Raw genomic sequence first — 24,582 nt, forward strand, 5'->3', positions numbered from 1 at the left:
TGAAAAGTTCAAGTAATTTTCATATATCAAACTAGAGATTCACAAACCTATAATATCAAGGAAACCTGGGGGAAGGGGGCAGCATGTCAGTTAATTTGTTTGTCTCTGTTTCCTCAACTGCAAAATGAGGGTAATAATAGTACCTACCTCACAATTGTTGTGAGGACCAAATGAGATAATATTTCTAAAGCACTTAGCACAGTGCCTGGAACATAGTAGTAGTTTCTTGACATGTGCTTGTTTCCCTACCCCCCTCCCCACTGCCATCTTTCTCTATACAGAGCTGGAGATAGACATATAGTAAGCTCACAATTCTCTCCATCTGTCCCTGAGAAGAGGTTGTATGGTTTAGGGAAGGAGAAAGGGAATAAGCATTTATACAGCAACTATTACTATGTGCCAGACACTGTACTAAGCATTAGTTTGTAGAGTAGTAGTTAGAGTGCTGAGATTGGAATAAGGAAGACTTTGGTTCAGATCCCAATTCTTAAGACTTACTAGCTGTGCAATCCCTGGGTTTGTTATTGAACTTCTGGGTGTGTCAGGAAATCTAGGGTTTATTTAGTAACACTACAATATAAAGTTGCTATCTATGTCAGTGAAGGAAGTTCTGATACTGAGAATGCTCCACACTCATGAAAATATATCAGCACACACACTAAAGCTTACAGAAAGCTTTATATATCTTATAATAATAATGATAATAATAATAATAACAATAGCTAACATTTATATAGTGCTTATTATGTGCCAGGCACTAAGCTAAGCACATTATAACTTTTCTTTCATTTGACCTTCACAACAACCCAGGGAAGTAAGTGCTATTGTTATCCATATTTTATAGTTGAGGAAACTGAGACAAAAAGAGGTTAAGTGATTTGCTGAAGGTCATACAGCTAGTAAGTGGCATGCTCTGATATACACAATAACCTTATGAGGAAGGTACTACAGATGATCCCTATATTGTAGATGAAATAGAAATGGAGGCTGCTAAACCATACATAAAGATGCCTGTAGCTGTATCTTGACATACAAAACCTATTGTATCTTTAGTTATTTTGTTAATCATTTCCCAATTATATTTTAATCTGCTTCAGAGGGCACTCAGGAATATTGACACCTTTATTGTAGATGAATAAACCAAGGCTCAGAGAGCTGAGGTGGCTTGACTGTAGCTGCCCAGCTAATAAGTATTAGAGGCAGAATTCAATACGAGGTGTCCCTGACTTCAAATACAATGTTGTGTTCATTAGAGCATGCTATTTGTTGTTTGAATACTCATGTCATTCATGGTGTTCTATTTGTTGTTGCCTATACTTCCCCACCTGGAGTCATTTCACTGTATCATAGATGCCAAACCATTCTGATAGTATCATTGTAACAAGAAGTTTCTTGTATTTCCTTTTTCTTTTATTACACTCAGTGACCACAGTTTCAACATAGACTACTTGCATTACTTAAAAGGGGGTATCATAATTAAAACTGTACCTCTCATATCAAATGTCACAGTAATTTCCCCAAGGTTGTAGGCTGTCTATGTGGAAGAGCTTCATATAGACAGGGAAGAAGAAATTCCCCAAAATCCAGAAAGCTGTTGAGACCCAAGCTTTAAAGTTAGACTTTTTAAAAAATTGTACTACATATATATCTTCCTAGTTCCAAGGTCAGGAACAGGTAAGTGACACAATGAATAGAGTGTCAGACCTTGAGGCAGGAGAATTCATTTTCCTGAGTTCAAATCTGGCCTCAGACAATTACTAGCTGTGTGACCCTGGGCAAGTTACTTAATCCCGTTTGCCACCATTTTCTCTGGGCTGAAGAAGGAAATGGCAAACTCCTCCAGTATCTTTGCCAAGAAAACCCCAAATGGGGTCACGAATAGTCAGACATGCTGACAACAAAAAGTGAAAACGTATTTTCCCCAGATTCTTATTCTTAAAAGAGTGAAAATGTCCTATAAGAAGTTCATGATCCAATGATACAATTAACCTGTTCAATAGCTACTGAAGACATTATTCTGTTTGTTCAGATTTGGACAGTCTTGGTTTTTCATTGTCCTTGGCTATGAACTTGGATGACAGGCTTTTTCCTCCATGAAATATACCATGTAGCAGTGAATCCTTTGCCTTTTACCTATTATTTATAGTTCATATTTCTTGCTTCTACTCCCAAGATTGCTAGGAGGAATATGTCTCAGAATTTTTTGCTGCCTTGTCTCAGACATAAGCAAATAGCTGAAAGGGCATACTACAAAGGTCTCTGAAATTAAGGGCACAGAGCCCTTTCCACAGTGTTTAGCACCTGGAACGTGAGAGTCTTCAACAATGTTCTTTCTTTGTGAAATACAGCTCTCATGAGGTGCAAGGTGCTAGAAGGGGAAACATAGATCTTTTTCTCCTTAGTGGCTGGGTATATAATACCTAAAATGGTAGATTGAAATGCCATGAAAAAGTATTATAAATACTGTAATCAGCATACAAAATAGTGTTATGAAATATAAGTTGTTGTTCATTCATGTCCAATTCTTTGGGACCCCATTTAGGTTTTTCTTGGCAAAGATACTGTAATGGTTTGCCATTTCCTTCTCTAGTTCAGTTTACAGATGAGGAAACTTAGTTAAACAGGTTTGAATGCCTTGCTCAGGGTCACATAGTAAGTGTCTGAGGCTGGATTTGGACTCAGATCTTCCTGACTCTTGGCCCAGTGCTCTATCCACTGCACTGCCTAGCTTCCCCCAAAAACTATAGGTGGTTTCCCTAATGTTCCTACATGACAATAGAAAACCAAAACCAGTAAATCATCCTAAGATGAGAATTCTAAATCCTAGCACATCATCACGTAAGAAAGAATAAGTGGTATGAGTAAACTGAAAACAAACTTAAGAAATATAAAAGAAATAAGGTCAACTTTTGCTGCCTACAGACATCTTTAATCGTGTTTTTACAAAAAGGATAATCAAGTATCTCATTTTACCTGTGAAATTTTAATAACCTTAATGAGTTATTAATTTATTAATTTGAATCATTAGCACTTTTATTCATAGGCATTTAATATTAAAACAATGGGTCCAATTCAGTTTAATTCCATTCTTGTTGGTAGAATATATAACTAAAATCTGTGCAACCTAGACTTTGTCAACCATTGGATTTTCTTTCCTAAATTAGTCACCTCATACAACTTTAGCTCTCATACTTGAAATGAATTTCCATGTTCTTGCAGGGTTGAATGTAACAACTGTGAGATTGGAGAACAGTGTGGTGTAATTATGCATGGCAATGCTGTGACGTTCTGTGAACCATATGGTCCAAGAGAACTGGTAAGGGCTTGTTTCTTGCTGACATGATTCTAAATGCATAAGACTTTTTAAAAATCTTTTTTGTATAAGTCTTGAGTATTTTTAACCAATGAAAGGTTTTATCATCCTATTTAAGCTTACTGAGATGTTATAATATTGCTTATATTGTTAATAACTAGATATTATTTCTAAGGAGGGGGAGGAGGTGTTTCAAAGATGAAAAGAAAAAAACTATAATAATAAAAAAGTGGCAAATCCTCAAATGGATCTATATGGTACTGTTAATAGATAACTAAGTAACATTTTAGTTAATTATTTTTTTTTTAATTCTCAGGCTCAGCATGTTTTTTTTTCAAAATTCTTATATGTAAATCTAAGTATTGTATGAAAGATTTTTCACTTTGAAATTTACATTTAATTGTCTAAGCATACCAGACATGCTTGATGAATGATTTTTTCAAACTGTTCCAAAATTTTGGTTCATATGATGTATGTTAAGTGCTTTACGAAACCTTAAAGTGTTATACAAATAACTTTCTGTTATCATTATTGATAGTTATCATTGTGACTTGTAATGGCCAGGAAAAAAAATAAACTTAAAAACAAATGAACTGATTTTAAAATTTTTGGTTTAGAATGATTTATTTCAGATTCTTAAAAGGTGAATTACATTTCCTTTTACTTGCACTAATATCACTTTCCTACTGGAAAATGAATGTGTTGTGCTATTTTGACCATTATAAAATAAAATGAAAAATTTTGGATCATAAGGAGAGATTGTATGATTTTATACAACCACTAGCCATCAGTATATGGTTAATTATCTTTTGAGTTGCTTTGCTCAAGTTTACAGACCTTGAAGCTCAATTTTATAGAACTGAGGTTACTCAAGCTTATATTATTTGCTATCTGCTTTTCTTTGATGATAATCTGCCTATATATACTTTGTTCTTACTTGATACTCATTTTTCATGTTTCACACATATTTCTTCTTCTGTTGTCTTTTGTAGCAGGTTTTGGGGATATTTTGTTGTTTTTCTTCCCTTTTACCACTGCTGGCCCACACATACTATTTCAACATCATTAATTTAACAGGTTCCTAAAAGACTGTGTTCTGTGGCTTTTTTTAAAGAAAGAAAAGTGCTGTAGCAATTAAAAGAAGATTTAGTTATCAAGAAGTGATAGCCAATTAATTTTATGTAACATAGTTCTTTTTCATACTGCATGAGTACCTCTTTCATGGCAATAGATACATTTAATTTATTGAAGAGAGGAGCCTCAAAACATTGATAAATTGAGGAGTTTCTTGTTGAAATTGGAGCTCATGCAACAGAATTAATTGAATGCAAATTAAAATAATAGGTGCTCATAACTCAAGTCTGGGAAGGTGCTGTATTATTCCCCAAGATGGATGTGACTCCAGGACTGCAGCCCTCCTTAAAGAAGCCCCTAAATCAAAGTTTTGCTAGCATTTTTTAAATAGTGTATATCACTCTTGATTTTTCCCACTAGAAACTAAATTATTTATAATTTCTTTTAGAAAAAAATGTCAATCCCTCCATGGAAGACAATTTGAACAGAGAATCATTTCCTGTTGTAAGTGACTTAGATTCAGTAGTACTTTCAGAAATACTTGTCAAACTGTACTTTTCCATCAGTCAACAGGAAATAAAACATTACTCCAAAAAGAGCCCTTCAACTCATAATCACCTAACATAAGACCTAAGCTATTTATTTTTATGACTATTCAAATTTTCCATTAGGATTAGCTTGCCTAATCAACCTTTTTGATTTGTGTAATATTATCAGTAGGGTTGATTAAACACTTAATCAAACAGGAATGCTTAAAAATAATTTTCTGGTTTTAGTTCATGACATTTTTAAGGAATATTTCCAAAGAAATATACATAGAGTCATATTCTTATCCTAGGAATTTTCCTAGGAAGCTTTTACATCATTCGAACCAGAGTGAAATATTACAGACAGTTTAAGAATCATCCTTATATTCTAGGCAGCAAATATTCCCTTTTCCTTAGCCATATTTTTCCCAGTAAGATTGAATTCAAGCCTGCAGTATGTGATTGAAGTTCTAAATCTATTCCTGGAATTCATGTAGATGAAAATATAAAAGGAAACCTTTATGTTCACTTATTCCTAGGTATCTCTGCCATTTTCTTGTTTTTGTTAATGGATGCTACTGGTTTGGTTTCATAGCTGAATACTGCATTCCTAAAATCTAAGTTTTATCCTTTCATGTTAAGCTTATATGATGACTAAACCAATGGATAAAAACTGAAAAATCCACAAAAGCCACTAGGTTGCCATCAAATAGAACATATTTTGTTTTACTGCTTTCAAAAATGGTTATTTTAACTATATTCAATGAAGACAATTTATTTGAGGAAACTTTGGGTGAATGTGCTCATGAGTATCAGAAATATCCCATCCCACCTGAACCTGCTACCACTGGGCAAGATAAGAATGGGTTCACTGAGTGCCAAAATGGCTTATTTTGAACATACATACATTAATATATTTCATTATTGTTAACAGTAGCAGTTCTTACTAAAGTGATTGTCCAATTAGCCGCAGACATAGCAACTGTAGAGTCAAAGACTGTCAGCTCTCTTTGGTCAGTGAAGTTAATCAGTCATTCAATGAAGTGGAAAAACCACAGTCAGACCAGTTACTTGCAATCATATCTAAGGAGCCAAGATAATATTTTAACATTTGCGTAGCATGGTGTCACATATCTAGAGCTAGAATGGACTTTATAAAGAGGCCATCTGATCCAACTCCCTCATTTTACATATGAGAAAATTGAAGTGTGACTTGAGATGTTAATAAGTCAGAGCCAGGATCTGCTTTCTACTAAGTGACAGCCTTTTATATTTAGGACAGACACAATAGCACTTTGCTACCCTGTGCTTTTGTCCTTTTTAGTAGTGTAAAATAAAGAAAAATCATTTTACTCTTTAATCTATTTACTCTTAATATGTGGAGAGAAGTGACCTGCAGGAGTTGGTTGTGAACCAAAATATTATTTATCAAGCTATCCTCTGATACTTTGGGAAATTTATTCTACTCTGGAGATGAATTCAGGCTATGGAAGACTCACACCCAATAAAAATGGGGCTGGGGAACAAAAGAGCATGAAAAATGACATTGAGTAGGGTACAAACATCTTTCTACATACGCTTCTCCAAGGGTTAATGGCCTGACCATGAGCAATAAATTCTTCAGATTCAGACAGCTATAACTCTTCATGTTTTGCACGCTTCAGTCTATTTGGGATATTAAAGCTCAAGCATTTTGTAGCAAAGACTTCCATGTAAATTGTTCTTAGCTCATATATAATATTGATCAAAATCCCTTTTAAGAGCCTTGCCCTTTAGTGGCTATGTTGTCAGAACTAAAGAACTACTAATTTTTCAGGATAAAATTATATTGATATTTTAGGTAAAGATGAACATTTATGATTGCCAATTTCAAATGGAATTGACTATCTGAATACAATTTGTATAGTTCATGGGTTAAGCATGCCCCATGTTTCTGATATTTTTTTCTTCATTTCCCCTAATTCTCTCATTTGATAATTATTTCAGAATGCTAAATGGGAAACAAGAAGTGAAAGGAAAATAAATTATCTCACAGCTCCTTAGTCACATTAGTATCCAAAAAAAGGTGTTGACCAATCAATAATCATCAGTCTTTGATTATCTGTGGTATCCTGCTCTCCATGCTGTGCACATATAATTTAGGAGTCAGCAGTGTGACCTCATAAGCAGGGGCGACTGCTGGGTAGTTGGAATCCTGAGCAACACAATGCTACATGTGTTTGTGAACCTCTGGGCTCTTTTTTTGCCTTTGTTGATGTTACCAGAGTGATTCTCCTCTAAACTTCCATGGTATTCAATCACACAAAAATAATAATCACACTTTGCATTTATCTTTACTTCAAAGAACTTCTATTCCAAAGATTTTTCAAAAAGTGTTCTTATACTTTTCCAGCTTTAAGGAATAGTAGGAAAAGCTGCTGTGTACATTTACTTCACATATTCTTCAGAGAGCCATGTTTTCCTTGGTGTATATCCTTCCTTCACCCACAAAGATTGCAGCCTCTTTTTGCTGAGTTAGATAGTGAGCCACACAGCTGAAAAACCAACTCATGACCCAGCGACCAATCTCACAACAGTTAGTATTTATATAGTGCTTCATGTTTTACAAAATACTTTATACGTTAACCCATTTCCCATCACAAACAACCCTGAGAGGTAGCTGCTATTTTCCCCATTGTACAGATAAGGAAACTGAGAGGCTTGAGGGAGTTTAAGTAAAATTCTCAGGGTCATAAACTAGTAAGCTTTTGAGGGAAGGTTTGAATTTAGGTCTTCCTGACTCCTAGTCTAGCACTTTATCTGTTAGGCCACCAAGCAATGAGCCTTTCTTTCCCAGTGTACCTGGGCCTGTCTTCAGATAACTGTCCAATTTCTGATTCCTCTCCATAGAAGGAACTGTCAGAGCTTATGCTCTACTGCCAGAACCTCCAAAAACCAGGGTCAGCACCCCACCGTGATGAAGCATCAGACCAGACATTAGTAGGGGAAGGTAACACACTCACATGGTCTAGAAATCATCAGAATTCCTGAGCATCTATGGCTTTTCTGTTAGCAATGATCCTCTTTATGCTTTAAGACCAAGCATTTACTATAAAATATCTTATGTTTGAATTAGAAATGTTCATTCAACACCTTGTAAGTCAAGATTCCTGACTGGCACAGATTGTGTGGAATGAATGAATTAATTGTAGCAATTTTTCTACCATTTGCAGTATTCATGGAGTTACAGTAATAATCAAAATCTTGATAATTTTAAGCAAATTATGATGATGTAACTCTTCTCAAAGAAGAGTTCTGGGTCATGTTAGCCACTTGTAGTCTATTGACTATTGTAATATACAATTTATGACCTGTTTTTATTATGATTTGAAGAACCTAAGTTATATACAGGGTGCCCCAAAATTTAATAGCACTCTGAAAAAGAAGAATTTTCTGACATTAAAAATTATGGAATAACCTCTGCAAGCCTTTTGAAATCAGATAGCATCTCATCAGTATGGGATGTTGTTAGCTATTCTTTCATGAAGTCGGAGAGAACTAAAGATATTTTGAGTACATTTCTAGGGTTTTTTTTAACATAAAAATATTCATCCTATACCCCAATATTCCTCTCTGTTCATTGTCATAATTTTCTATATATGATCATTTTTGCATCATTCCCCTTTGCTACCCAGTAAGTTTCACTAGCACCAACACAGGCAATAAGGAACCTGAAAAATTTGCTAATATTCCTGAATACAGTGTTAGCTATGTTTTTCCCAGGGTAACATGGAATAGCTCTATCTTCCTAGGCCTGGCCATAAACAAGTTTATAAGAAAAAAAGAAAAGAAACAGATGGTGAGAGAAAGATGACTAAATATGACTCTAATAATTACTTCTTTCTCTCCATATGCTTCTCTATTTCTTTTCTCATTCCTTTCTTTTTCTCTGTCACTCATTTTTCCCCCTATTTCTCTGTGTCCTTTTCTATTTATCTCTAATCTGTTTATGTTCCTTTCTCTAGACCACTGCTGGCCTTAATACAACAACAGCTTCTGTCCTTCAGTTTTCTATTGGTAAGTATTTATGTCAAGTTAGCTTTTGAAAACATGTTTTTTTAACCTATTGATCATAATGGAGAGAGACCATACATAAAAGTAGTAGTAGTTGTTGTCTTTCATTCTCGAAGAGGATCAATAACATTATTAGGGTGATATTGAAGCATAAGCAGTGAAACTTTATTAATTAAAATCAAATTATGAGTATTTATTATACACTGACATTTCTTAGTAGAAGCTGAGTAAAAGAATGGTTCAGGTGATCTAAAGTACCACATAATCTGAATGCACTTTGTGATTTTTTCAACTAAAGCATAATTACCTTCCTAACTGTTTTGTTTAGGCTAATATTTAATTGTGTTACATTTCTTAAGTATTCAATTACAAAGACTGGAAAAGAGATGCTAGGGGGTAGAAGGAAGACAATTTAAATTTACTTTGTAGCTATAATTAACAAAGCATATAAATTCACCTATGGTTAATTAAGTAATGACTATATTATAGTATTTCATGTGACTATTTGAAGAATTTTTTTGTGAAATATGCCTCCTTGATTGATTTAGAAACTCTTGAATGAACTATGAGAAATCATTTTAGAAATTGCTTTCAAAGTAACTTAATTATTTCTTTTCTTTGGCTTATCTTTTCTAGTAGTCAATCAGTAGTCAAATTCATTATTATTTATTGCTTGAATTTATTTTAAAATTAATTTTTATAGCTTTTATTTTTGTATCACTTAAATTTCCCCCTGTATTTCTCTTCTTCCCCTTTCCAGAGATCAATCCCTTGTAAGAAATTATTTTCATGAAAAAGAGGAAAAGAAAAAATGAGTAAAACCAATTAATACAATGAAAAAAAATACAAAAACAAAAGCCTGACATTATATATGGTCTTCCCTAGCCCTGGAACCCCAAACTTATCCCCAGCAAAGGAGTAGGAGGAGTACCTTCTCAAATCTTTTTTTAGGGTAACCTTGTTCTTTGTAATTTTGCAACATTTGTTTTCAATTGTTTTGTAGTGGTTGTTATTTTTATTTAAATTATTGGAGTCACCATATATATTGTTTTCTTGGATCTGTTTACTTCATTTTGCATCAGTTCATATAAGTCTTTCAATGGTTCTCTGTATTCATCTCTAGCATGGTAATATTCTATTACATTCAGTGGCCACAATTTGTCTATCCAGTCCTCAATCCATGGGCATCTACTTTATTTCCATTTCCTTATCACCACAAAAAGTGACCCATAGATATTTTTGTGTATAGAGTTTCCTTTTTGTTTGTAATCTCCTTGAAGTATTGCCTAGCAGTGAATCTCTGGGTCAGACGGTATGGGCACTTAGGCCACTTTATTTGAAGAATTCCAAATTACTTTCCAAAATGGTTGTACTAATTCACATCTCCACTGATAATACATTTATTTGGCTGTCTTTCCAGAACCCTTGCAATATTAACTATGTCTTTTGTCATCTTTGCCAATTTTTGCTATGTGTTATATGAAACCTCAAGGTTGTTTTAATTTGAATTTCTCTATTAGTGATTTGAAGCATTTTTCTTATGGTAATCTATCTTTATTGTTTTATTAATGCTCTTCTTTCTTGAACATCTCTATAAAATCTAGATAGTTGAAGGGGGTATCCATATCAGAGAGATAATGGATCCACTGGGGCATTGGTATTTATTAATGGGCAATTTATACATGATTTTCTTAGTGATTCTATAGGAACATACAATTATTAACTTCTAGATAGGGTACATCTTTGTTTACTTAGGTCATATTGCTTTGAAGACCTCTCAAAGTAGTGGGAAACTCTTGAACCCCACTCCTGATTTCCAAGTTGGTACTATTCAAGAGGAAGAATATTTAGGAGGAAGTTCTAGATCACTTTCTCTATAGCTCAGCTGTTTAGAAGAGGTGTAGATTGTTAGAAAATAACTAACTTTCAGTTGGTCACTTTTTTAAAAATTTGAGTTTTAGATCTTAAATATCTGGGAGACTATACTATGGGCTACTAGAAGGTCTCAGATACATGGATGGCAATTTCGTGATGAAGCTGAAGAAGCTATTTATTTTACTGAATTGCCTTGTATCAGAGGGGCTATTCCTGAGAGAATAGAGGGATCAGGGGTTGATAAGGGACAGATTCAGTAGGGACTGAAGGTTTGGGAACAGACTTGATGAAAGGCTGGGGGGAAGGGAGGCAATATCATTTTACCAAGCTATATGGCAAATTTTTGTTTAAAACGTTGATTTAAATTTCAAGGCTAAAAGTAAGAATAATTGACATGGAAAAAAGAACATGGAAAGAAAAAATAGATTAAAATGATGTTTTAAAAAGCCCTACTCTAGTGAGAGCTTTAGAAGAAAAATAGACATTTGCCTGGGCCATTCCTATTAATGAGACACCAAAAAAGTATTTTATTATAAGAAATATATTTTATTAATCTAAGATTTTCTTGAGAGTTGGGTAAGGGATTGACCTCAACTGCTTCTTAAAGGAAAATTTTTTAACAGTTCAGATGAAATAAGTGGGTGGAAAAGAAAACTGAACCATGCATTGTTATTAGTGAGCTATATTGTAAATTTAACATGATAAACAATATTTCCCCAGAATGTTTTATTTAACTAAAATGCCCAGATTATCATCACTGTGCTCATATGTATATTAATTCTAATAAGACTAGACTGATGCAAATACCTAAATTCTAAAAATATTTTAATTGCATTTTTTCATTTATAAACTTTAGAAGTCCTACATAATTAAGTACCAAAATAGCAACAGTAATTAAATGGTCATTGCTATGCTTATATTCTTAAGCTCAGAAATGTATATAAAAGGCATGTGTAGGAGGATTGGATATAGCCATTCTAATGTTTCTATTTCCCGGTTTAATATGGAATACTCTAACTCCATACTAACGACTAAGGACTAAATATGACCATTTATGTGTGCTAGAGCTTTCATTTATTGTCACTTTTTATGAGATCATTTGGGGCTTAATAATGTTCAGTGTGTATTTTTCATGATGCACATATATATGGATAATTACATGGTAGATTCTAAAAGTAGTCTCCAAAATGAAATATGCACAAGATAAAATTATGCACAGAGAACCACAAGTCAAAATGTTTGAGTTATTGTTGCATTGGAAAAACAAATATATTGTAATTTCTTCATCACAATTATAAATATTTTCAGTTTAATTTTTAATTGCACCTTTAATCCACAAAGATTATGTGGATGTATTCCAAATGTATTCCAAATATATGTCCAGAAAGTACTGAAATGTGTCCTTAAAATGAACTTTTAAAAATGTTTTAAAAATTAATCCTTTTGTTTTCTATTTGTTTAAAATGCTCTTACAACTATTTTTAAATGAGTATTGTGTCATATCTCATTGAAATTCAGGATAAGGGTGCTTAAGAAGATACTATTTGCAAATTGAAATTCACTCCATTTCATATACTGCCTATTATACGTCCTGCACTGTCCAAGGTGCTAAAGGAACTTAGACATGGTCCCTGATCTTAGAGAGTTTACAACCAAATTTGGTTTAGTAAAACTTATGCACAAAAAAGTAACTTTTCATAGTCCTGTGATTTCACTGATGTTGAGAGTGAGGAAATTGCTTCAACTGATGTACATAAACAGCTTTTCTATAAGTTATAATTTTAGGAAGTTGCTTTGGAGCACTGAGAAATTAAATGCTTGTTCACATGGCCTATGTATGTCAGAATCAAGACTTTAATACATGTCATCCTGACTTTGAGACCACCTTTCTAACCATTAATTATGCCTTGCTGGCTCTCAAAAGACCCACATAGAATAATATATAATCAAATGCCAAAAGATGTGACATAGAGTTAGTAAGTGTTGTTAAGAGGGTAAAGATTAGAAAATGACAATCATGATCATATAATAGCTTAAATATCACTTTACATATATTATATCACTTAATCTTCCTTGCCTGGAGGTAGGTAACTAGAATAATGAGACACTGGAAATTGAAGCATACAAGGATAATGTAAAGGACTTGGGGATGTTTTGCTTGGACAAGAGATTTGTGGAGGAGGGACAGTATAGGTGTCATCAGTATGAAGGGCCCTCATATGAAAGAGGAATTAAAGATTTTTTTTGCCTCCTCCTTCCATTCACCCTCCCCCAGCTACCACCCTATCCCAGCTGGAGGCCAAAGTAGAAACAACACATAGAAGTTGCAATGAGAACTATTCTAGCACAATATTAAGGAAAACTCTTCTAACCTTTAGAGCTGTCCAAAGTACTGCCTCAGGGGTGAGTGATTTCCCCATTACTGGTGTCCATTAAACAGAAATTAGATGACCATTCATCAGAGGGGATTTGTGATCCAAGAAGGGTTGAATTAAATGAATTCTGAGATCCCTTTTAACTCTGAGATTCTTTGAATTTGCAACTACTTGAGGTAGATAATACAGGTATCATTATTCTCATTTTAAAAATAATGACCATTAGAGAGGTTAACTGCCTTGCATGATCACATAGCTGGACTAATATAGATTGACTGGAGTAAACACAGAACTTAGAGTAAGCAGATGTGATTATAATATTCACAAGATGTGATGACAAAATTCTTACAAGTTAGAAATTGAACACAGGTCTTCTGACTCCAATATGTTGCACATTTTGCTACATTTTGCTCTATTAGAAAGGAGAATTCAAGCCCTGGAAAGTATTCTGGACTTTAGTCAAATGTAAAAGTTACCAAGGCAGGAAAATATCTGGAAGATGAAAATCTAATAAGTAATTCTTACTTTGAGGTCAGCAGAGTAAGAACTGCCAATTACCTTCTTAGTTTGTTAATCCATGATCCTTAAATCTGGTAAGTTGTTTGTATAAAGGGGAGCAGCTAGGTGGTTAGTGGATAGAGCACCAGCCCTGGAGTCAGGAGAACCTAAGTTCAAATGCGGCCTCAGACACTTGACACTTACTAACTGTGTGACCCTGGGTAAGTCACTTAACCCCACAGCCTAGCCAAAAACAATTATCAGAATACATCCAGTGTTTGTTTGCAAGTTATAGAAATAGATAGTAATTTTAATTTTCTTCATTTTAACATCAGGCATCCCAAACACTTAGATATGTCTTTGGTGGGTTGGTGATAAGGCAGGATTTCTAAATAGAAAAGAGGCTATTGAGATCACTAAAAACTATGGTTCTCACATCTTCAGAGATGAAATGAATGTTTCTTATTTTGCATCTGAATTGTCTTAGAAAAATTTTAATGTATATTCCACTAAGAAGTCCCCGACAAGACTGAGAATTAACCAGTATATATTAAATATCTAGAAAGTTTAAAAAACATAAGGTAAAAAAGTTAGGAATAATATTTTTTGCATTTGGATCTCTCTTCTCCTCTCCCACTTCTTCCCTTCTTCTTCTTCTTCTCCCTTGCCTCCCTCTCTTCTCTCTTCTCTTCTCCCCTGTCTTCTCCCCATCTCTTCCTCTTTTTTCTTCTCCCTTTTTCTTTCTCTCCTTCTCCCCTTCCTTCCTCTCCTCCCTTTTCTCCTCTCCCTTCTTTCTCCCTTTCCCCTCCCTCCTCTTTTTCTTCATTTCCCTCTCCTTCTCCCTCCCTTTCTCCCCCTTTCTCTTCTTTCTCTCTCCACACATACAAACCTAAGGAAATTGAACTTTTATTTTCAGTTTACTGTATTGAATATCCTGTCTGTTATAAATGATATTTTTTCCTGCAGTGCTTACAGCAGAAATCAGTTTTCCTCTGAGCCTCATTCATAAACAATTTAATTACTTAGACCTTGATTCAATACAGAAAGACTCTCTCAATTCTTTAAATATAGATAATTCAGGAGGAAAAAAGAGGAAATGTTGACTTCTCCTTGACATAGTATGAATTACACTGTGGATCCACAGAAATCTATTTCTAAATTTGATGCTCATTTTTTTCAAAACACTAACTCTCCACACTGAGTGAACAGTTCCTTGGGGGATTTATGATGAAATAGTAGAAATCTCTCCTAGAAACATAGAAATCCATCAGTAGGAGATGGACCAAAACCCCTGGTGGCTTGAGTTCAAACCAAATCTAAATCAAACTGCTGAAGGTTCACAAATTTTTAATGGCAAAATTAGTTTGAAACATATGTTTTGGGGAGTTAAATAAATATTTTATTTGAACATAAGGTTCTTGAACATAAAATATATCAAAGTAAAATTCCTTTAAATCTAGATCTTCTGATCTTCAAAGAGATATGTTAACACAAAGTAATTATTGCTTTCAGTGACACTAAAAGATAACACTACTGAGTTATTTAAATCTGAGTGGTTTAGTAGAAAAGATGTTGACTTTAGAACGAAGTGACCTGTGTGACTTTGAGCAAATCAGTTTCCTCTTTGGGCATCAGTGTCCTTCTCTGAAAAAAAAAAGATGTTGATAACCTCTAAAGTCCTTTCTAGTCCCAGATCTGTGTTTTATAAATGAAATAATGCAACAAATTAATCAAGTATTCCCTACCTCTTCTTCATCCTGAAGTTAACCTATTATACTCTTCTTTTAAGGACTACTTATAAAAGAGAAAAGAACACATATATCATTTTGTAATTCTCTCCCTTAAGGCTCATTCATTTTCTTTGGCATGTGGAGGTAGGACATAGTAGAAAGAAACCTTGTTATGGAGTCAGAGAACCTGGGTTCAAACCTCATCTCTTGCACTTAGTACTTGCATGACCTTGGGAAGGTCACCTAACTTCTCTGGGCCTGTGTTTCTGATCTTTAAAATGAGGGGCTTGGATTAATGGGCTATAGGGTCTTATCCAGCTATAAACCTGTGCTCCATGATATGGGTAGTCACATCCTCCATGGCTGCTGAATGTAATTCCACTATGCTTTAGTAAATGGTTTTGTGGATTGCTATGGAATTGCCTGGTATCAGTCCCTGTGCTAATGGGCCTCTATCTAAGGTGGTCATAAACATATCACTCACCATGAGGAATGTTTTTAAAACCTTTTTAAATACTTTGATTCCACTAGAATAGCCTTTAAGATAGGAGAATCTCCCCTTCAATGTAATAAGGTATCAAATTAAGACATTAGTGAAGGATGCAGAATTTTCAATGCTAATTATATACAATAATATTTTATTATTGATATTAAAAGATGAGGCAGCTAGGTGGTTCAGTGGAAAGAGCACTGGACTTGGAATGAGTTCAAATCTGGCCTCAGACACTTTCTAGTTGTGTGGCCCTAGGCAAGTCACTTAACCCTGTTTGCCTCAGTTCCTCATTTGTAAAATGAGCTGGAGAAGGAAATGGTAAACCACTTCAGTATGTTTGCCAAGAAAACCCCAAATGGGGACACAAAGAGTCAGACATGACTGAACAACAAGGAGAAAGTACATTCCAGGTATGGACGATGGTAACTATGAAGTTACAGGTCAGGGAGATTAGAGTGTCATGTGTGAAGAATGGAGAGAGGAATGATTTGGCTGGCTGGAAATATTGGTTGGGGTCAGATTATAAAAGAACTTAAAAGCCAAACAGAGGCAATATGAAGTGATGTGCTAAGACATGTACTTTGAAGAAATCACTTTGACTGCTGTGAATTAGAGTGAGGAGAGACTTAAAACAAGGAAACCTCAGACTGCCATTGTAATAATTGCAATAATCCAATGAGCACCTGAACCAAGATGGGAGGCAGTGTTATTGGAGAGAAGAGGCCAGGAAGGAGGGATTTAGTGGAAGGAGGAACTGCAAGATTTGGTAACTGACTAGTTATGTGAGGCAAAGGAGAGTGGACAGTCAAGGATAATACCAAAGTTACAAACCTGGTAGAATGGAAGAATGGTGATGTAAAATGGTGGGGGGGGGGGGGGGAGAAAGAGGTTTCTTCAATAAAAGAGAAATTTGGAAGAGAGGTAGGTTTAGGGGGAAAGACAATGAAGTCTGTTTTGGATAGACTGAGTTTGTAGTGTCTCTGAGAGATATCCAAAAGGCAAAATTGGTTATGCGGGCCTGAAGTTCAGCAGAGAGTGGAGCTAGATACAGACATGGAAATACCCTACATACAGAAGACAATCAAACCCATATCTTAAAACTCAAACAGACACACACGCACACGCACACTAAACACTAGGGTTTTTGAGAAGGGACATCAACTCTAACTAGGAAAGTCAAAGAAGACTTCATGGAGGAAGGGAGGTTTAAACAAACAAGGAGAAGGGGATGAGTAAAATGATTGAGACAAGAGAGGGCAAAGCATGTTAAGGAGCTGGTGAGTGACAGGAAGTGATGGTTCTTGAAGGGGCGTAGTAAGAGACAAGACTGAAAAGCTAGTTTGAGAGGCTGATTATGGAATAGATTAAAAGTGAGGTTAAGGAGGTTGGAATGGTGATCTGTAGACAGTGGCAATGACATGATAAAAGCCTTATTTGAAAAAAAAGATTAAGCTAGCAGTGTTTTATATAGGTTGATTGAAGGCAGAGAAGCCTAGTAAGAGGCAAAAGTATGAGGTGATAAAAGCCTGAATTAAGGTGTTAGCACTGGGAATGGAAAGGAAGGAATCTCCATGAGAGATTGTAGTGGGATTTGGAAATTGATTAAATGGTGAAATAAAGTGATAAAGAAGGAAACGAGATAAAAGTTATTGAAGCTTCAAACCTGGACTGAGCAAATGTTGGTAGCACTAACAGAAAATCCAAAGCTTAGAAGAACTGATTTTTCGAGGTAATTGATTGACTTGATTTTAGGTATTTTATACTTGGTTGATCTCAATCTGAAATACCTAAGGTAGCTTGAGATGCAGGACTGGAATGCAGGAGAAAGTGATGGCTAAAGGTATGAGAGTGGAAAAAGGTAGCATAAAAAACAGAGGAATAGGGGGCAGCTAGGTGGTGCAGTGGATACAGCACTGGCCCTGAAGTCAGGAGGACCTGAATTCAAATCCAGCCTCAGACCAAACACTTGACACATACTAACTGTGTGACCCTGGGCAAGTCACTTAACCCCAATTGTCTAAAAAGAAAAAAAAAAAGCAGGAATGAAGACTAAAAATTAGGGAGTGTCTACATGAACAAAGTAAAAGAAAGAACAATCACCCAAGAGTGGGGGAGAGAGGAGGGAACCAAAAAAGTTTAGTATAATAAATGGCAAAACAGAAATGAGTTTTAAGGAGAGAATGGACAAAATTTTTAAATGCTGAGGAAAGAGAACTCAAATCCTGTTATTTGGATTGCTGATAAGCAGGAAATTTTATAGAATTAAATGGTACATATTCTCATTTTGAGGGGCACAAACTTTGATGACACTGCACCAGAGGTTAATCATTATAAATTATCCAAAAATCAAGAATTTCGAGGAAATTTGGAGCATAGTTTGGAAGATTCACATATTGAAGAAAAATTGGTCCCTGAATAAGGGGACAACTGTCTGTTACTGGAAGTGTAAATGACTATGTGAAATAGAATGCTTTGCTTTTTGTAATGTATTTTTTGGAGGTTGAAGATTTCATACGTGTTGGATATATAAGGACTAGGAAGTAGATAGAAAGGAAGAAGAGCATGACCATAGTGGTTGATTTTAGATCTTCAAGGTACAATTTGTCATAAATCCAAGGATGTGACCTAGCAAGCTTTGAATTTTTTTTTTGCTAGGAAAACACCTGAGTGATGCAGAATTAAACATAAGATGACTATTCATGTATGCATGATTCAAATGTCAAATTTCTAAGACCTAACTGTGGCAAGAGGTATTTACAGTTATTAAATTAAACATGTTGCTAAACAATTTTTTTCTGCTTCACTACTTTACCCTTGATGGATCTATGATTTCCCCAGTGTGGTGACTCCCTGTAATAATACATGTGCCAATTCATCCATGATCTCTCACTTCTAGTAGTAATAATAATTAGCATTTCTATAACACCTTAAGGTTTGCAAAGCATTTTACAAATATTATCTCATTTTATCCTCACAACACCTCGAGACTTAGCTACTATTATGATCCTCATGTTACAAATGAGGAAACTGAGGCAGATAGGTTAAGTGATTTGCCCATGCTCATATGTTTAGTAAATGGCTATGGTCACGTTCGAACTCAGGTCTTCATGACTTCAAATCCAATACTATAACCACTGAGCCATCTAGCTGCCTTTTGCTATCCAACTCTTATCTATAGCCCACTATAAACAATATAAAATGAAAAATATAAATTTTCTAAATGCTAAAATTTTGCAACTTCTTGACTTAAACTCAGCAAATGCAGAAACATCTCACTGCAGCTGCCTTATTTTAAAAAATAGGATGTGTAATAATTGCTTTGGAAAACTGGAATTTATAATACATTCAATGCTATTTAAAAATGAAAAGGGAAGTATGTTTTGGTATAGGGCTGTTATTTTATGGCTTTTGCAGTTCTGCTCCATTTGAACTCTTTAGACCCTCGAAACCAATTTACAATGAAAGGTTGAAACTGAGGTTTCATTAACTTACAATGACCCTCTTTTCAAAAACATGACCTTTAATTCTTTTTCTATAGTTATGAATTTGTTGAATTTTCCCAATGGATTCTCCCATCATTGGCATTCACTATTGCTATAGGCACAAAATGGCACATGCAAATGATACCAACTGGTATTTTGATTGATAATTTGGACTAATGAAAAACTGTGGACATACTGCTTCCTGAGAATGGCCAATTCTTACTAACGTAACAGTTATTTGTTTTAAGTAGCCTGATCATATTTTCTAGCCTGTTGTAAAGTTGAATTCATTTGCTATTGACAGATGAAAGAATCATTCTCAGATTTCCTCTCAGGTGGAATGGAGTGATTCTTCATTAAAGTGGTATCTTTGGGCTCCTTTCAGCTAGAATTCCCAACTTGCCACATGGGACTGAGAAGCATCCTGAAGCTGCAAAGCCATGCTGCCACAAGGCATTATCATGATTCAATAACCAATTTTTCCCCCCATTTCTCACCCATGAACTCAAATTGTTGCCTTGTAGCTATATCCTCTGAATTTGAACAAAGAATAACGTGCTTTATCTGTGTGCTCTGTGACTCTGACCATTGTTGTATATGGGGCTGAAGCAGTCATTGTAGAGAAACTGTAGCATTTGTACCATTGAAATGGTTTTACCAAGAAGGATAAAAGTAAAGGAGGCCAAATGAATGCTAAGACCTGTCTCTCACAGAGCTGTGATAAGGAGAGTTTGGGGGTGGGGGGATGGCTTGTGCTGTTAGCAATTAACATTTATCATTTTTTGCCTCTGTGATCTGACATAGGACTAAGGACAAAATTTCCCATTTGACACATTTCTCTATTTTTGGAGAGTATTTGTCACCAAACACAGGTGAATTCTTTCAGTGGAACATACTAAGATGTATTCTGGTCATATACAAATTGCTTCTATCAAAATAAGGAATTCAATTCACCAGCACAGATTATGAACCATCTATGAATTAATAGATAATTGCTAGGGAGTTCTGCTCATAGGACCATATAATCATGAGATTTAGAGTGGAAAGGGACTTTACAATTCAATGTATGGGTAAGATAGACCTTTTGGGACAAATTCTTTTGGATTTTTTCCATATCTCTTAGATTGTGAAACTGGTAGGCACCTTAATTAGATGGCTATTATATTAGTCATCTAATTCAACCTTTCTCCTTGCTCCATCATTTTATACACAAGGAAACCAAAACTTAGAAAATTTGAATAACTTTGCTTCCAAACATGTTCCTAACTGATAGCAAAGCAGGGGGGAAAAAATCTAAATTTACTGATTCCCTGGCCCATCTTCTTTTCATTATACTATAATTTGGACTCGGGAGTTCTAAAATTGTCTGTTTTAATGCAATATAGAGGAAAAAGCAAGAAGTGAAAAGAGTAATGTCAGTCATTCAAAGAAGAAAAAAAAATCATTTGTTGTTGCTCAGTCATTTCAATCACATCCAACTCTTCAAGACCCCATTTAGAATTTTCTTTCCAAAGATATTGGAATGATTTGCCATTTCCTTCTCCAGCTTATTCTACAGAAAAAGAAATTGAGGCAAACAGGTTTAAGAGACTTTCCCAGGGTCACACAGCTAGTAAGTGTCTGAGGCTAGATTTGAACTCAGGAATATGAGTTCCTGACTTCAGGTCTGGCACTCTAACCATTGCAGCAACACCTTGCTGTCATTCATAATTCAATCAATAAATATTTTTAAGTATCTACTATGTGACAATCACTATGCTAGATGCTGGCAATAAAAGGGTAAAGAATGAACCAATACCTATTGGCAATGAGCTTAAATTCTAATGGGGGATATAATAAGGACCTATATTATATGTATGTATATATATATGTGTGTGTATACATATAAAAAAGTTTATGTGTGTTTTATATAGATATGTAATATATATATATACATATATATGTATTTGTTATCTCCCCATTAGAAAAAAAAGCTTATAAGTAACACAAAGTAATTAGGCCCAAGATAATTTGGGAGAGAAGGCATTATCATTTGAGGGATCAGGAAGGGCTTCATGGAGCAGATGGTGTCTAAGCTGCACCTAAGTGAAAAGAGGGACTTTATGAAGCAGAGATAAGGAGGAAGTGTGTCCCAGGCATGTATTCCAGTACAAAGGCACACAAATGAGAAAGGGAGTGTCATGTGTCAAGAAGAGAAAAGGCCAGTTTGGCTGTCTAGGAGCTGGCTTTGGAGTTAGGCTGGAGGCAGGTTGTGCAGGACTCTGAAAGCTAACCATATGAGTTTATATTTTTATCTAGCAGCAAAAGGAAAGCTACTGAAGTTGGTTGAGTAGGAGAGTCACACAGTCAGAACAGGGCTTAAAGAAAATTGCTTTGGAATCAGTATGTAGGATAGGCTAGGGGGGAGGGAAGAGACTTTGAGTCAGGGAAACCAGTTAGGCTATGGAAATAGTCTAGGACAGAAATGATATGGACCTGAACTGAGGTGGTAGCTTTGTGAGTAGAGAGAAAGGAGATATTTGAATGCAAATTGTGAGGGAAAATAGCGAGATGGATCAGTGGATTTGGGTGTGAGGTTAGGCAGAGGGAAGAGTCCAGGATAAAGCCAAGGTTATGAAGCTGAGACCCTACAAGGAGAATGCCACACTTGACAGGAAAAATGAAATCTGGAAGAGGAGAGGGTTTAGTGGGAAAGATAATAAGTTCTATTTTGGACATATTGAGTTTAAGATATCTTTGAAATATCCAGTTTGAAATATCCAATAGCAACCAACAACAATCACATTGAGATCAGCAAATATTTATTAGGTTCCTACTATGTGCATGACACTGTGCTGGGTGCTGAAGAATCAAAGACAAAAAAATGAAAGTGTAGGAACAGCTGGGTGGCTCAGTGGATAGAGCATCCGCCCTGGAGTCAGGAGGACCTGAGTTCAAATGTGGCCTCAGACCATACACTTGACACTAATTAGCTGTGTGACCCTGGGCAAGTCACTTAACCCCAATTGCCTCACCAAAAAAAAAAAGTATCCACTCCTCCTTCAAAGAGCTTACAATCTACTAGATAGAACATACTGCATCTACTCTGTGGCATGTTGAATTAGAGTCACTCTAATGGATACCAAACCAGCCTTTCTGCTGTTTAATAAAACAGCAGGGACCACAATTAATATATTCCTACATAATAACTGACAATATAGTGCTTTAAGGTTCACAAGGTTTTGCCTACTTTATCTCACTTTGATCTTCACAACAACCCTCTGAGGCAGATGTTAAAAATATTATCCCCCATTTTATAGATGAGGAAACTGTGTCTAAAAGCGATTAAGTGACTTGCTCAAGGTCACCTGGCAAATAAATATAAGAGGTTGGTTTGGAACCCAGGTCTTTCTGACCTCCAGGCCCAGCACTCATTCTGTCACACTACACTGCCCCTGGAGTTGCACACATTGAAAGGTAATATGGCTGGCTAGAGAGTTAGCCTTGAGGTAAGAAAGACCTGAATCTAAGTCCTGCCTCTGATACATTCTGGCTCTGTGCCCTTGGGAAAGTCTCAATGTCTCAGTGACCCAGTCAACCACCTAGGGTACAGAACAGGTGCTCATATACATAAGTCCAATTTAGTCCTCCATTTTCTGGAAGAGCACATAATATTCCAGGAAAGTAGACAAGCTTTGTGTTTTTAAAAAAGTTTATCAGGAGGGTTGTCCCGCCCTTTCCCCGTTTCCAGCTCCCCTCCTCTGATTTCCTGCCACCTTAAGTTAAATGTATTGTCCCCCATTTGTATGCCTTGAAAAGATGGAAGAATGTGTGAATCCTTTGAGAATTTGAGACTGTAGCAAATGGAAGTTCTAAGTCAGCTGATAACCTTCATCTTCTAAGTTTATGATCTTTGTATATCATATTCTGTTTGTCTTTTCTTGCACTTCGAACACTGCCCGAGTCTCTGAGGTCTAAGAGTTGAGTGATGACAGAAGGAATGCTTATGATCCTAGAATTCCCGGCAGGGCTCTTTCCAGGCTCTCTCAGAGTCTTTGGTAGTTATTGGCTCCTCTGTTACAGCCAGGGACATGATTTCTGGAAGTGTTTTTCCCATTCTATAAATTCTACCTGATCAGTTTCTTTCATCTTCAGAGACTCTGGGGTGTAGGTTGAGGGGAGAGGGAGAAAGGAGAGTTATTTTTGAGAGACAGTTTTGAAGAAGGAGCTTCCTCCAGGCAACACTTGAATGCCTATGAGTCCCCAGGAGGGAAATATCTCCTTGGATTGTTTCTGCTCCAGTTTGTTGAAAAGAGGCATGTGCTTAGTACAAAAGGCTACCTTCAAATCAAGATGAAATAAAGCATACATCTCTATAAAACTTTAGACACCATTCATTCATTCTTTTCCTTTACTAATAGAGGGGATCAGAAGCAGATATTGGAATAACAATAATCCCATGGGACGTTGGACATGGTCTCTCTGAGCCTCAGTTTACTTATATGAAAAAAGAAGGAATTGGATTAGATTAGCTTTTCTAGCTCTACAATCTCATGATACCATTATTTCAGTGTGCAGGAAGAGGAGGTAAATGTTGAATTCTCAGTACATTTTATTTATTAGTTTCAGACCCAGACTTGATTTCATGCCCAATAAAGTGTCTTCAGCTTATTTCTTTCTTCACATCGTAGAATTTTAGGGAGGGGAAAGTTCTGTTTGTGAACTTTGAGAAACTTCATGATTAAAGCATGTATTTTCACTGAATTCATAATGGATATTGTGGTTAAATAGTCAACTGCATAATTATCCAATGAGCAAATTTTCAGTGTGCTTAATGTTGAATTCATCTGATTAGCACATAATTAGGATGCATTCATTTGTGTGTGGATTCTTGACATTCTGCACTATAATCGCTCTAAAGGGCTATCTTGGGCTCTGCTTAGAGGCATTTCAGTTAAGGAGTCAATGGCATAATAGGCTCTCCTGCTGTTCTTGAACCCCTGAGGTTCACAAGGGTCAAAGTAGATGCCACTCAGGTTCATCTTCTACATAATATACAAATCAGCAAGACATTTCTTGACTTAAATAAACAAATTCTTTTAAATGACTTTCTCCTAACTCAGTCTCATTGAGTAATTGTGATTCAGTTCCAACAAAACATTTTGATACTTTACGAAAAGCAT

At 35.6% G+C, this 24,582-nt stretch overlaps 1 protein-coding gene across 1 annotated transcript in view; it reads left to right on the forward strand.

Moving 5' to 3' along the window:
* The window catches only part of RELN (reelin), a 549,610-nt gene that overhangs the window by 245,821 nt on the left and 279,207 nt on the right, over positions 1 to 24,582 (forward strand). The window contains exons 7-8 of the mRNA XM_027838603.1: positions 3,220 to 3,316; positions 8,919 to 8,970. Coding sequence (XP_027694404.1) covers positions 3,220 to 3,316; positions 8,919 to 8,970 — 149 coding nt within the window. The remainder of the gene's footprint in view (positions 1 to 3,219; positions 3,317 to 8,918; positions 8,971 to 24,582) is intronic.

This window comes from Vombatus ursinus, unplaced genomic scaffold, assembly GCF_900497805.2.
Source record: "Vombatus ursinus unplaced genomic scaffold, bare-nosed wombat genome assembly UNPS02014830.1, whole genome shotgun sequence".
In the NCBI taxonomy this organism is placed as follows: Eukaryota; Metazoa; Chordata; class Mammalia; order Diprotodontia; family Vombatidae; genus Vombatus; species Vombatus ursinus.